Source organism: Physcomitrium patens, chromosome 2 (assembly GCF_059467195.1).
Source record: "Physcomitrium patens ecotype Gransden chromosome 2, ASM5946719v1, whole genome shotgun sequence".
NCBI lineage: Eukaryota > Viridiplantae > Streptophyta > Bryopsida > Funariales > Funariaceae > Physcomitrium > Physcomitrium patens.
The window spans coordinates 11,193,286-11,208,864 of NC_143411.1; the positions used below are offsets into that span (position 1 = coordinate 11,193,286).

General features: G+C 37.9%; 1 protein-coding gene across 1 annotated transcript; it reads left to right on the forward strand.

The window, feature by feature from the left end:
- The first annotated feature begins 10,823 nt into the window (after nt 1–10,823).
- LOC112277032 (F-box/LRR-repeat protein At4g29420) lies at nt 10,824–14,830 on the forward strand. Its single transcript, XM_024508995.3, has 4 exons — nt 10,824–12,268; nt 12,726–12,845; nt 13,028–13,670; nt 13,784–14,830. The coding sequence occupies exons 1-4, from the start codon at nt 12,206–12,208 to the stop codon at nt 14,707–14,709; spliced, it is 1,752 nt and encodes a 583-aa protein (XP_024364763.1). The 5' UTR covers nt 10,824–12,205; the 3' UTR covers nt 14,710–14,830.
- The last annotated feature ends 749 nt before the right edge of the window (nt 14,831–15,579 follow it).

Here is a 15,579-nt window from a genome sequence, read left to right on the forward strand (position 1 = left end):
TTTTCTCGCCTTATTACATGTTGATGTGTCCAGCGTAATTCTGGTACAGATCTGCAAGGCCATTGCGTTTCTGCGTGACTTCGGTTTATTGTGCAAGCAGCCTTTGCAGTGGTTTGACGGCCGACAAATCACCGTGATATATCGTCAGCAATTATTTCTTTATGATGCTTCTCAGCGTAAGGCCTGATGGCTCCCTGTCCAGAAAATGTGTCGCTCCTGCTTTCAGTCCTCCATTATGTACTACAATGGGCTCCGGTCTAATGGAATTTAGTATGGTAGTGCGATGTCGTAACTCTCTACTTAGTCGAATTTCAAGTCGAGACGTTTCAATGTTCATGATACAGTCGCGATTCATGAGCATACGGCTGAACAGCCAACCTGAATACATCAGAACACGAGTCTTCAATATGCCATTGGCAGCAAACTGTAATTTTTTTCCTGTGTATCCGTAGACTCGACATGATTTCGAACGTCAACAATGTGTCAATCATACGTCGAAACATAACGATTCCTAGGGGACTAAACGTAACGTGCCCTAATTCTTTACACGAGAACGAGTTGATACACGACGGCAATTTCTCACAAAACGAATACAACATAGGATTTAACACGGGTTTGGTCATTCATGCTCCTCTTATTCAGTGCACACACTGCCGCAATTCTCCTGAGCATTCCTCTGGTTCTCCAGCTGATTGTCCATGTGAGGATCTATTTAATGCCGAGGTGGTGCGCACTGTGGAAGTTGGCGTGAATAACTCCATTAGATAATCTGTTTCTCCCCCTGGACACCTCCACATCAACTTACTAGCTTATTAACTTTTCTGTGCTTTCTTTCCGCATCACTTCACCGTACTTGCGACATGCCCTTTTTTCCGTGATTGAGTAGAGTTCCATGCAGTGTGTGAGATAATTCTCATCGTGGGTTTTCTCTACGAACTTCCTGCATGTGGGGCATAGTAGGTTGCAGCAGGAAACACAGTAAATTGTCATCGCTAGACAAGGATTGGCTGTGGTGAGGTGGAAGAGGAGTAGGATTAAGGGTAAACATACGTAAGTTGTTGACATGAGCTTGAGACTCCATTGATAGATAAATATCTGTAGAAAATTCGTTTTATTTAAATTTTTAGTTGTAAATCGTCATCTTGTAATTGTAAGCATGCAGAGACTGAATCGACGGTCCGAAGAGGGAGATGTGTAGGTTCATAGTATCGAGATACAAGAAACACTGATCTGAGTGAGAATGATCGATGGTGTTGCCACAAACTTCTCTAAGAATGACACGGCACCACTAAGCAATTATATTTTGTATTAGGACATTCTTCAGCACTGGTGATAGTCTTCCTTGACTCGAAGTCCATGGTTTGTCACAGTATACGTCTATCCGCTATGTAGTAGGTAATCCTAAATGATTCCACAGAGACTCGTGTCAATGTGCACCAGAATTCTGGTTACATCTTGATTCTGGTGCCATATGTTTCTCCCAAAAGAATTTTTATCGTGTTGGGTTACGAATAAAGGTGTGGAACCACATAGTACTTGATTTCTAGGATTGTGACACTGCTTGCATTCAACTCATTCGAGATGAAGCGTAAGGATTCGTAGAGAAGAAGACACCGGGATCGTCACTTCAAACCTCGGGCTGAGATGACATTCGAATGTGCCAAACTTAATGCTTGTTTCCTTCGAATGCAAAAGCTTTCTTCCGTTAAGTATCCTTCGGAAATTCAGGGACGCTCACACCTACTGGCCCAAGACTTCACCTACAACGCAATTTGCCGAAAATGCAGGAACGGCTACGTGGAGCCCAATTTCCGCAACTGTTACTCTCCGGGGTTGGTAAAGTGACAAGGTTTGATCTGGAACTGATTCATCTTGTGAAGGGAGATTACTTTTGAAGGCAAGAGCGATCCGACACCTTTCTTGTTACACATAATGATTCCCTGAGCCTGACTCCAGGCTGAAACGGAGATGTACTATGTCACTGTCTCGATAGGTGTGGAGGAAAATCTGCACAGTTACCCTGCCAGACTTCTCCGGTCCCTTTCCTCAGAAGTTCCCTCTCCCGGCTTCTTTATTGGCTCCCATCAAGGTACCTTTCTCACAAATGCAAACGCACTATTGTGGCATCGTGGCACCCACTGCAGGTTATGAATATTTTCATTGCATTACTCGGGGTTCCCATTTCGTTGTTGAAAGCATTGTGCCTCTCTGCTAGGGGAAACGTACAGGAAACATGTCCTCGTGTGTCTGCATACGATGCAGCAGGCTTTGTACGGGAAGTAAATGTGTACAGGAGTTATCGAGTTTCCAGAGCATGAGACACATCAAGGTGGACGTTGTGGCCTAGCGTTTCCTATCAGGGACAAACTAGTACTTAACTGTGGAAGTTTCATGAGCAGGGATTGGTGGTTCTGTGACAACGACAAGGCTTTACACTGGCTTGTGACACATGCCAGAATTCAAGGTCACAATACCGATGCCCGTTTGGATTTTGCTGAAACGTCGTGTGCCAAGCTCTGGGCAGGAAACAGGAGATGTGGATGGAGTGATGCGTGCTTGGAAGTGTTGACAGAACTGGAGAACTACCCAATCGCAGTGCTATGAAACCTCTTGGACCACCTCCGAATCCATCCACCTGTTGTGCACATACTGGTTGTTCCAGACTGTCCTCCTTTCACATCGCCCGCTGTTCTGGTACACTAACTCCTAGTGTTTCATTTGACATTCAGGTTCATTTCTTGCACATGAGCAATGGTGCTTTCCTTGCCTTGGCATTCTGTAAGAGATCCGCAACAACACAAACCTGATTCATGAACATGCGCAACGCAACGCACTCCTCAAGCTGGCATCAGGATATTCGTCACCAGAACTACCACATGGTTTCGAAACAGCAAACGCCCAATAAATTCAGAAATATCTTCCCAAAATTGCAATTTACACACACACACACACACACAGATATATATATATATATATATATATATATATTTACAAGTATTTCGTTTCGAAACAGCTAGATATTTGAAAAGCATGATGCAAGCATTGCAGATGAACGTTGTGAAAATCCACAATACTATCTTCTCCAAGTAAAGATTTTTTTTATTTTTTTATCATGGATCCGTGCTGAGCTTGGTGAAATTTGAAGAAAAGTTCTAGGACCAGCAAAGGATTAAAAAATGACCCACCGTAAACAAAAAGCAATCAATTAATGTCACAGCAATAATGCCACTAATGATATTATTATTATTATTATTATTGCTTCGCTATTATATTTATTTATTGATTTAGCATTTGCTGGAATGTTTCTGACAAAGCTTGCATGGAATTATGTTTTCGAGACAAGTGATTGCAACGCCCAATCGAGAAAACAATAAAACAGCAGTAGGTAGCGGACCCAATCTGTTAAAGGTTAATGCACAATTCAAACGTAGCCCTACATAAAACTGTATTCTGATAGCATCCAAAAACATTCTTTATACACACGATCCTGTTTTCTGTTGTATTGTTTGTTTGTTTATTCTTTTGTTTTGTGATGCAAATGATCTCACGTAAAATAGAATTGAAAGAGGCGTTCCACGTGGGCAAGTCTCACCGACCCAGAGTCCAAATTTGCTGAGGTGGCATGCTGACTGTGCACATGGTGGTTTTTTTGGTGTGCATTCTCCAAGGACATTTGTGGCTCAGGGCCTCTGACCTTTTCTCCCAAAAAGGACCACAGGCCAAAGAGAACTGTCTCCAGGTTCCTTGACAACAAAGTTTGCATGCAACTTCTTATTTCAGGGATTTATGCTTTTAAAAATAACACTACTGGATGGCTCAAGGAATGTAAGATCCAGCATTCACATACCATTGCAAACCCCACTTCCAGCGCCTTCTACCATTCTATCATTAGCTGTGCTTAATTATGGCTAGGGGGTCAAATAATTTCTTCTTTTTATTGTGTTTGTGGAATAAAACATAAAACACAAAAACACATGGGGATGGAACGTCACATGGAGTTATGTAGGAGGAGGTGACTTGTGTGAAGTTGGGCTTGTCATCCCATTGAGGGGAGAAGGAGAGAGAGAGAGAGAGAGAGAGAGAGAGAGATGCCATGCAATTCTAGGGCGGCATCATAGTTGTAGTTATCACCAAGCCAAAAATACTTATTTTTTTGTTGGGGTTTGTGCCTTCTTAGAATTGGTCCATTGTGGAAACTTTCCTTCATTTTTTATTTTTTATTTTCCCCTTTTTATTATTTTTTTGATTATTTTTTATTGTGGGCACCAATGAACAAGTGTTTCTAATTCCAACCTTGTAGGGAGAGGAGGTTGATTTTAGTTGTGAAACTAACATGGGCATAGCAAGATTTTGCAATTTCATCACAGCTCTTTTATGAAGCCCATATACTTCAAGGAAGACCATGCCCATCTATTTATTAATAGTATCAAAAAAAAAAAAAAAAAAAAAAAAAAAAAACATAGCATTGAAGTTTTCAACCATGTATTATTATTATTATTATTATTATTATGTTTTATTGTTGGGTTGCAATTATGTAAGTGTTGTTAGGCACATTCGTTCTTGAATAATGTGATTTATACTAGCATCAATCTTGTATAAAGTTATAAATTTGGAGGGTATGTGATAATATTAAAATTTTAGAAACTTGGTTCTTGATTCTTCTTCTTCTTTGTCCTGAGTATTCATATGTTGGTTATTACTTAAACAACTGTTTTGAATGTTCATCAACAACAACTTATTTTATTATAGACTTTTTTTCATAATATTTTTGACTTTCTTTTTTTTGAAAAAAAAGAAAAACAAGAAAAGAAAAAGGAACACAACAGTTCAACAAACATTTAAACAAATGGGCATTTCTTTCTAAGCAATCCCTTCAAGAACGGAAAAAAGAAAAAGAAAAAATAGGAAATAAGAAAAACAGCAAATATGACTCAAGGAAGCCAGATTTGATCGCATAGAATAACCTCATTTTTTAAAATAAAAAATTAATTAATTAATTACATTTTCAATACAAAATTTCTCTTCTATTTATTTACATATTTATTTTTCATCCAAACCAGCACAAAATGTTGCGTGGGAATGGGTTCCTCAAGATTCATGGTCACATCATTCACGCAATCCGATTGGTCCTCAACTTTTGTTCTTCAACTCCACAATTCTTAATTTTAGTAGTATAAAATAGTTAATTGTGGTCATAGGGCCCCACCAAACTCAGAAAAAAGATGCCATTCAGACGGGGACAACTCTTTTTAGCCACGTGTCAAGAGAACCTCTTCGTGTACGACCACGGCCATAGGTCCACCCACAGGATTGAATGGATGGACAAATTCAATCATCCATTTAGTTGTTTCATTTATTATTATTATTATTATTATTTGATTTTTCATTTCTTTTCTTTTCAAACACTATACAGTTGTGGTTTGAAGATGTGTGTGCATTCTGTATGAAATGGTGTTATAGGCCTCTCCCTAACACTTATACACTTAATAAAAAGAAAAATTCACAACACTTTCTTCACACATAATATATATATATATATATATATATATATATATAATGAGGTATGCATGATAGCTTTTTAAACCAAAACATATACAGAATATGCACATATCTATCAATATATATATATATATATATATACATACAATGAGATGAAGGCCCAGCAGTATTTGTTATACTTCATTTATAGTCTTTAAGTTTGCAGTGTTTATTTTTCAGAATAAAATTTGTTATTCATGAGTGGAACCTCTGCAAATGCCTCTCAGGTGGGCGGCAACAAAAATAAAAGCAGAGAGAATTTTCTTCTTTCAATGCAAACATTTAGAAAAAGTCTCTTGTGGTATGATTTTTCCTCCTGACCCAGCCCCTCAATCCCGCATCACCTGAGACATGGAATGCAATTAGAAGCCCAGTCCACAATTCCAAAGTGAGAACACAGCCCCATTTCGATTCATTTATTCCTTCCCAATAAAGAAATAAAGAGAGTTTCTTGCAAAAATTAAAAATATTGGAAGTGGGAGAGCAAGAAGTACAAGTTGGTGGGTAGGTTGGTCATGGAAAAAGTATTGTCTCACTTCTCTGTATTTACATATTAATAGTTATAAAATCATTAATTTCAACATCTGAAATATATATATAAATATATAATATATATATATATATATATATATATATATATGACACCATCCTCCTCTTTCCCCTTTATCATTTCATTTATATTGAAAAAAATATATTTCTTTCATTCTTTATTTTTTAATGTTTTTTTCAAAGACATTTTATGTGAAGCAATGAGAGTAACCACCCAAGGACACAAAAAACTGTTCCACGTCTACTTCAAGGCAGCCAACAGATGGTGATGCCACCACTCCACAGTGGCTCAAACCCAGTGGGATCTCACTCTCATTCACTCACTCAATAAAGCCTTTTCTCTACCACAAGTTTGACTCTTTTGCCACCACTAACCTCATGAAGAAGAAGGAGGTTCATAGCCCACCACACACACAACCCCCCACCTCTCTTCTTCTTTTGCTTGTGTCCCCAAGCAAGTTATTGTCATTTGCTGGGTATGGCGGACTGTGTTTCTAGCAAGAATGGTCACCATGATGGCACACAATTCTGTGCAACAATCTTGGCTTCTTTTGTATAATGGTCAATGTGTAGAATTAAGTTGCGTCATCTCTTCCAAACCAAGTAACTCAATTACAAACAAAACTTGGTAAAAAGCTAGAAGAACACATCTATGAGATGATCCATAATTTACACATTGCTCTCTTTTCCGCATTATTTCTTCTTCTTTGTTTCATTACTTGAGATGAAACAAGAACAAGTCATGCTTTTAGCTATTGTATAGCCTAGCTTGCAAGTGTGTGTGTGTGTGTGTGTGTGTTTTCCATTCTTTCTTGGGAGGAATGAAAGGATTGTTGATTGTCACTTGGCCGACAATCCATTCTGCTCTTGGTCGGTCCCTTGGATCATGTCGGACATCTTCGGAGAAGTTTTTTGGCAGTTTGTTGCTTTGGTGACTAATCAACATGATTTTCATTTGGAGGATTAATATCATCCCACTCACACCCTACCCATAAAGAAGTAAAGGAAGCTAATGAAAGTCCAAGCATTGGCAACAAACCATATAAATCATTTTTGGACTTATGCGGTTTCATTAAGTTGTGGAGCCATTAGGCTTGATGGAGGCCTACAAGGGATGCATACCAATTATGTTTAAGAAAGAAAAAATATAATATAATACAAACATGTATACATAATTTAATAACAAAATTTGCCGTATTGCTCAATTTTAATGAAGAGCATATTTGTTTCAAAAAAAGAGTTAAAACCCTTCCATGTCAGAAATATTGGCACATGAGTATGGCACACACTTGAGGGCTGTCAGAAAGTTTCAGTACAAACTTTAAAAAGATTAAAACTGTTAAAGCATAAAATGGAACAGAACTTTATTTCGAGTTACAAACTTTGGGGAGTTACTCTAAAATGGAAAGACACGCTGGATGCCAGAATCAAAACATTTTGCTCAGAATTGATATAAGCTTTCACATTTTTTAAGGAAATTGTGCTTAAATTTACAAAAAGTGCTTCGAATTGTATTAAAAAAATCACTGAAATATTTAAGTAAAAATAAATTTCTTATTATATTCTTGAAAAAATTGGCATGCTGAGCACCCAACTGTAATAGTATTTTCCTTGAATTTGTTGGTAAAAAAGTAAAATTCACTGCAATGAATTTCATTGATTTAGTTTAACACAAATTTTTGTGTGATCAATAGAGTTTTATCTCATTAGACTTCAGTAAAGTGTATTTTTCTTCTTGGTTTATGATTCATGATTTTTATTTTGAAAATTATATACACATACATAACCACATACATACAGTCTTCCTTACTTTGAACTGGCTGAAATGCCTATGTATATGAATGTAAGTGAGACAGAAAAACTTAAGTGAATGTAAATTGTTACCTGTTTAAAGTCATTATTTGTTGAGAAAAAAAAAGAGAAAAAAAACAACAAGATTAACATGACATGCATGACTCTGCTAAAGAGAATTTGTATTTGTAAAGAAATGTTAATGTACTATTTAACAAACTTCTTTTATCCATGGCAATTGATTTTCATTTTACAACATCTAATAAAATATTGTAAAGATAATAGTTGGACGTCAGGGTGAAATATCAAAAAATCGATTCTATAAGAATATCAATCATAGCCTTAAACATCTAAATTATATTACAAACATAAAACACAAAACAGTATACGAAAAGACTCACTAGTTGTGGGTTGTAAACAGATATGAAATACCATATAATGACCGGCAATTCAAACGTTTCAAATTTCAAATATTATATAGATTAAATCCTCTGGAATACTAAAATTTACAACATGAACTGTACATAAGTAAATAAAAATGAAGGTTTTGCTATAAATAAATATGGATTTTTTAATCTCATTTTGAAAATATTAGGAACTAAACTTTTATACTCTAATAGGAACTCATTTATTTACTTACATTTAATTGACATTGTGCATGTTGCAATAATTATTAGTTCATTTACATGTTTTTGATCAACAATGTACAAGTTCATAATACATGAATTTATAAACTGATGAATTTATCAAAAATAATCATTTATTTTCAATTTTGAATTAAAAGATATATGCTTTATGTCTTAAATTAAGTTTAAATCATTACAAGCAACTAAAAATAAAATACTTCATCTCTCTCTCTCTATATATATATATTTAAGACATATTTTTTGTACAATAATTTTTTTTCTAAATTGTGTGAATTATTATTGAATTTTATATTGGAATTATATATATATATATATATATATATATATACACAAATATATAAGAGTAGTTGAACAATATAAAGTTATGCTAAAACTAGTAAATAATCTATCTACTCATATAAACATGTACAATAGAAAAATATTTCACTCAAAATTATTTCAATTCAAATGACTTTATATATTAAATATATAAATCTTTAAGAAGTCAAAGTTTTATATTTCAGAAACGAAGTTTAAGAGATTTATTTATATAATACACTTTAGAAATAAATAATCAAATGCTAAAGTTTGAGCTTTTTTTTTTACTATGAAGTTGTAATAGGTGTATATCTATATTATGAAATATGATGTACAAATCAAACACACGTTAGTTATTTTAAAGATTAAGTAATTTTTATTTTTATTTTTATTATTTAATTATTTTTATAATTATATTATCCAAACAAAGTATTTAAGCAAATGAAATCTAAAAAACTTGCAACTTTGAAAGGCAATCTTTTGATAGATATGTGTAGTAAGAATATCAAATTGAAATTATAATGTTTATATAAATTAATGAAACATTAGTATTTTTATATCATTTATTTTCTAAAATTTTAGATTTTAATATTAAATATGTGATTTAATTTCTTATTTTTTATTTGTAAGATTTTTGATTATTTTAGAATCTAATTGAATTTTTAGATCTTTTGTAAATATAAATATATAAAATATCATATTTAAAAAAACGTTTTATTTTAATATGAATATGAATTGAGAAAGAAGAAGTATAAAATATATTTATATTGGGATAAAGTTTTGATAGAATAAAATGTATGTGGGATTTTTTTTAATGCAAAAATGTAAAATTTCTATATGCTGTAATTTAAATTTACACAAATAAGTTGAGAATATTATAGTATTGATTTATGATTTTTCAAGGTTTTAAAAGAATCAATTTCAATATTAGTGTTATTTTTTATAACATATGTTGCTAAAGTATTCAATAAAGTACCAAATTGTAGCTTTTTTTAAAACTGGAATATTCTGTTGCTACTTCTCAGAGTTTGAAAAATATTTTTAAAGGAAATGCCATATCTTTCACGAGCTGTAGGAACATATTTATAATTTTTTAATAGAAAACATCATAGATACAAAATCTAAGTGTTTGTTTTGTTTCATCAATGTACATCTATTTGCTTGCATTACTCCTTGTATCATGACAATAGTTATCCTATGTTGTTTCAGTTTAACTTGCTTGGCCAAGAATACTAATTTCTCACTTTCTTTAAACACAAATGTTGATTTGTATTTTTTGTCATATCATAAACAAAAAAACCCTTCTTTTTTGGAATTTCTTCCTTTAAATCGCACAGTAGATCAAGATAATAATTGTTTTCTTTTCAAATTAGCATACTATTGAGTTTTAACATACTATAACCAAAATCTTTTTTGTGTCTATATATATATATATAAAGATATACACACACATACGTACATATATATATAAAGATATACACACACATACTTTAAATATATATATATATATATATATATTCCAAGTAAGAACAAAAAGTCAGTCCGTAGTATATGCTTACCACCAAAATTAGACTCAGGTCCATTCACACGAACGAATCATGATTGAGGAATTAAGCAATTTGTCTTTAATACCTCCCTCCCTTACAAGTTTAGGTGGGAGAATTTTTTCGGATCAATTATTGAATGCTTACAATTTAAGGACCCCGTAATGTCGGTCAAATAGTGACTGATAATGGGTGAACACTAAAAAACCCCCGAAACCGGGTCCACCAACTCATCCATCCATCAACGGCGACATCCATCCGTAGACGGCGACATCCATCCACCAGATTTCACGAATGATTTCGTTCATCCATGGAGTTATGAATCCATTCATTCATCAAAGTGGACATCAGACCCGGACGGGGGTGTGTGCCGTGGTGGTAGTACCGTGTGGTTCTAGCGAAGGGGACGAAGAATGAATGAATACAGCAAAAGAGAAAGAGAGAGAGAGAGAGAGTGAGTGAGTTCAGTCCCGTCCCGTCCAGTCCAATCAGTCCGTGATCCCCGCCTCTGCGCAGTTGCAGACACGGACTTTACTTTGTTTCACCGCGACCACGACCCCCCCTCCCCACCCCCAACCTACGCTGGGCTGGGCTGGCTTTGCAGCAGCAGCAGTAGTAGTATCAGTGAGTGAAATTGCTTGGCCGGCCGCAGCTCTTGGGGCGGGGACGGGGACGGGTGGGGTTTTTACTCAGTCCAAGTGTAGTTTATGGCTCCCACACCCCACCCGTTGATTGCTGGGTGGCTGGGTGGCTAGCTAGCTTGCTTGCACTCACTCTCTTTCTCTCTCTATGTATTCGTCTTGTTTTTCCCATAAAACTCAGACTTCCGGAGGACTACTGGGAAATCTGTCCATTTTCCGACTAGGCATCGCTTTCCTCTCTTTTTTTCTTTATTTAATTGCGGAACTAGTCGCCTACAAGATGGTGCGGAGGGAGTGCATCGAGCCTAACATTGCTGGGGGATTTGTATGAGTGGGAGCGAGAGTGTGTCACAGAGTGGCCTTATACAGAGAGACTGAGAGGAGCTGAGCTGAGTTGCGAGGTGTTTTTGTTCTCGGATCTGGAGCAATTTCTGGGTCTAGCACTTGGGTTTTTGGTCTGAGTGAGGAATTTCTTATCTTCTTGTGTGCTTCAATTTTGTTATTTGGTGCGTTCATTTGAGCTGCCTGAGTTCTTAGGTCTGAGAGGGATTCTGTTTTTTTGGGTTGTCAGTGAGCGTGGTGTTGAACATTTTGTTGGTTCAGTGGCTCGTTCTATTTTTTCGGTGAGGTCAAACAAGATCGACCTTTCGGGAGTTTCCCATAGCTTGTCTGATTTTATGGTGTCGAGGAGATCCCGGTGCTATAAATTGTGTACACACGGTCGGAACGTTCTCTTGAGAGCCCGAAATCCTGATTGAATATACACATTTCACCAGTGGGCCCCTGTGTCCCTCAGGCGCTGTTCTACAAGAGCCAACCGTTGGTTATCGTTGAGCTGCAAGTCAATTGGATCTCATTGGAAAACAAGCAATCCCTTATGAATAGTGGAGACAACTAAATCACTCATCATAGCTCGACACCTAGATGGTGACCCAGGAGAAAGTTTTCAATGAGAGGCTTAACTGCATCTAATAATTTTTTTTATATGGACCGGTACATCCTGAGTCCAGTAACAGAGGAGATCAAAATCAAATTCTCTATGATTTGTCGTTCTCAGTCGAGGCACCGTGGGCAATGCCAAATACTGTGCATGTGCGCATAGCTGTGCACTCACGCGCCGAGGATTAGTGTACGTTAGTTTGCTTCCTCTGGGATTAGTGAGCTCATACTGGTCTGCAGTCGACACAGATAATCAATCATGGGAGCTATGGCCCGGTGTCAGGAAAGTTCTGTTCAAGTGCATTCGGAGGGATGGTTCCAGGTAAACCTCAAAATAATTGCCCTGACTATCGAACTTACCCTCCTCCCATCTTCTAGGGCTCCTGAAAAACACTGTTCTGTCAGTCAGCCTGAACTTTAATGAAGTCTCATAATGAAGGGTAGTCTAATTGGACGGACTTGGAGTGGTTGACTATTCATGAATTGCGTGCACGTACTTCAGTGAATGGATCTCTGAATAATGGTCTAGCATTCAAGGACGACTGCCAACTAGTGGACAAATAGTAATTCAATTGAGTGCAGGCTACCTGTGCGAAATTAGTTAATGTAGTCAGCTCTGCACAGTCATACTATACTGATCGGCTACGTAGAGATTGCTATCTATTATTCTTTGTAGGTGTGTACGTTGGATCCTAGTTTTTGGATTAAGTTATCTTAGGATTGTTCGTTTAGGAAGCGAGAGGATTGTGAGTCCTAATGGGTTCTGAAATTGATCGCAGGAGCATATGAAAGGACCGATTTCCAAAGACGCTGTGGATGGGTCAATTCTGCCGATCGTCCTAACAACCACGATTTCGGAGGGCATGGTTGAGAAGATGCAACCTTCTGGCATGGAGGAGGTACTAGAATTAGAAAAATCAGATCCAGAACTCTCATTCTTCCCACATTTGGTTTTGGGAAAACGATCATGAAAGATTACATAGATTCTTCAAGCATTCCGGTTGCATTAAGTCTGCCTTCATGTGCCTAGGTTTTCAGACACATATGGCTGATCAATTGTGCGGCTTGATTTGCGATGCAGGCGCTGCCCATCCACGTTATATCAGACATCATCAACAAGGTTAAGGATGCACGGGACCTTGCGAATTGCATGGCAACTAGCAAGACCATGAACGAAGCAGTGCAGCAAGTCCGGTGCCTCAACCTTGTGTGCCGCAAACGGTACTATGACCTTGCTCGGGAACGCTTTCCTGTTAGACCTCCATGCTCATACTCAGACTCCGACGAGGAAGACGACGAGATAGATTCCGATTCTGAGGAAAGTGAGGAGGAAGAAGACGAAGACGATTGCTGTGAGATTTCAAGGTCTCAAGCGAAGTCCAGCGCTAAGTTTCAGGATGGTTGCTGTGGAAAGTCGGCTTCGTTCTCGAATTCAACCTCCCCCCAACGTCCCGTCCATGTTCCATTCAAAAATGCTTGCCTGAACATGCTGCAGCGCCTGGACAGTGTACAGCAGCTTCGGATCGAAGTCGACCAGGAAATGCAAGCCAATCAGCTTCTCAAGGAGGAGCTTCACATGGTGGACTTTTGGTTGAGCGAGCCCATGTTTGTGAGCAAGTGGGTGTCCTTATGCAGCCACTCGCTTCAGCATTTGACGCTCATTGATTACGGCCAGCAGGCGATCATGCGCCAGTCTCCCATCGTTAAAATTCTCTCCGAGAAGTGTAAGCTTCCTTCTCCCTCCTTTCTAGTTGTGTGAAACTTGCACAAGGTCTTGGGGGCCCACCCTAACTTCTGAGAGGCAATTCCTCACGCTCCGAATGTTAATTTGCAACAGGCAAGAACTTGCAGTCCCTGGAGCTACGCAACATGTTCCTCGACACAGAAGATCTCCAGCAGATGTCCAATATGAAGAGTCTCACCCTCCGGTGCATTAAAATGACCGAGAGGTCTCTCACCGACATTAACGCATGCATGCCCGCACTCGTAACCCTAGCCCTCGTGAGCGTCTTCGGCGTGCAAGAAGCCCGCCTAACATCCGAAAACCTCGAGGTCCTGTGCCTCGGCCTCTCCACGAGCGCCAAGATCGTCGATCTCGATCTCCCCAAGGTGAAAAAACTCCAGCTCAAAATGACATGCCCGGATTCCCTCCGCGTGAAAGCTCCCAGTCTCGCCTACGTCGCCGTCTGCATGGAGAACCGTGAACGGTCTCTGGTAGAGTTCGACGACATTACCCAGCTCAAGGAGCTTCTTTTCGGTGCCAGCCACTTCCGAACTCTCTCCAGCCTGATGAGAACCAACCCTTTCCTGGAGAAAATATTCCTGGACGTGCCGTGCATGTCGCTAGGGGAGGACGGGAAGTGGGAGGGCATCATCCCGCAAGTACCTCTCGCCGTCCCGGACATCGAATCCCTCAAGGAATCGTGCCCACTTCTCCACACTCTCAGCGTGGGTCCAGGACTCTGGCACTCCATGGAGAAATCCTTCGCCGCGGATCAGAATCTCGCAACCTTCCTCAGATGGCCGGCACTAACGCACCTCATTGTGCACATGGTTGTGCTCAGCGCACACGCTTGCACCTCCCTCCTGCGCTGGCTCCTCTTCGCCGTCCCGTCCCTAAAGGATCTGGAGATTTACGTGCACTTAGACAGTCCCGTGAAGCTGGATCAGGTGTGGTCTGTGTGCCAGGAGCACGCGGCGCACACCAACTTGAAGGGGGGGACGTGGAGGAGGAGCTTGAATTTTGCGTGCTTTAGCTTCTGATCACGGCAGGGATTTTGGTTTCGCAGGAACTGGGTTTTGTATTCTAGTTAGCTCCCCGACTCTTGTATCATTGTAATTTTTGTGACAAGCATCTAGAGGATAACCTTATTTTTCTGTTTTATTTTGTTGTTATTTTGGCTCTTGTTTTGTTGTTTTCATGGTGGCCCTCTTTGTTGATGGTTCGTTGTAGATAGATAGGTAGATAGATAGATAGCAAGATTAGCTTGCAGGCATATGTGTGAGAGGATTGCTGCTGCTGCTGCTTTGCACACAACTACAAATGACGTTGCATTTAACTGCAATACCCATGAATATGTGTATATATATATATATATATAGATGTGTGTTTGTCTGTAAAAAGAAAGGATATCAAATACCCCATTCTAAGTTATTCCTTGGTTAAGAGACAAGACTCCAAAAGAGTTACATGTTTACAAGAGTTGGGGTGCAGAGCTTTATTCTCAGTTTCTTTGAGTGTAGTTTGAAGTAATGTCTCATTGTAAAATACATATTATATATATACTAGTAATAATTTAGTACCATTGATATGTTCTAGTCGACAAATAATACATGTTTTTATCAACACATGTTGTGATGCAAAATGTGAGATGATGATGATGATGATGATGATAATAATGTTAATTTTAAAAAAAAAACCTTTTGAGTTATCATGGTTTACATTTTTGAATTTTTCATTTGTATAATCAAGCTCAATTAGTTAGAATACAGTAGTTATTTTGTATTTGAAATGATCAATATATATATATATATATATATATATTATTTTGATTTCTACAGAACTTGGTGTAGTTGTTTGAACCAACTATCATACGTTTCATATAAAACTAAAGTTGTTTTCAATGTAAACAT

Bases quoted from the DNA above. Each gene is read 5' to 3' on its own strand.
- LOC112277032 (XM_024508995.3), top strand. From the start codon at position 12,206: ATGGGAGCTATGGCCCGGTGTCAGGAAAGTTCTGTTCAAGTGCATTCG. The intron at 12,269-12,725 runs GTAAACCTCAAA...AATTGATCGCAG, and splicing joins ATTCGGAGGGATGGTTCCAG to GAGCATATGAAAGGACCGAT. The intron at 13,671-13,783 runs GTAAGCTTCCTT...AATTTGCAACAG, and splicing joins TAAAATTCTCTCCGAGAAGT to GCAAGAACTTGCAGTCCCTG.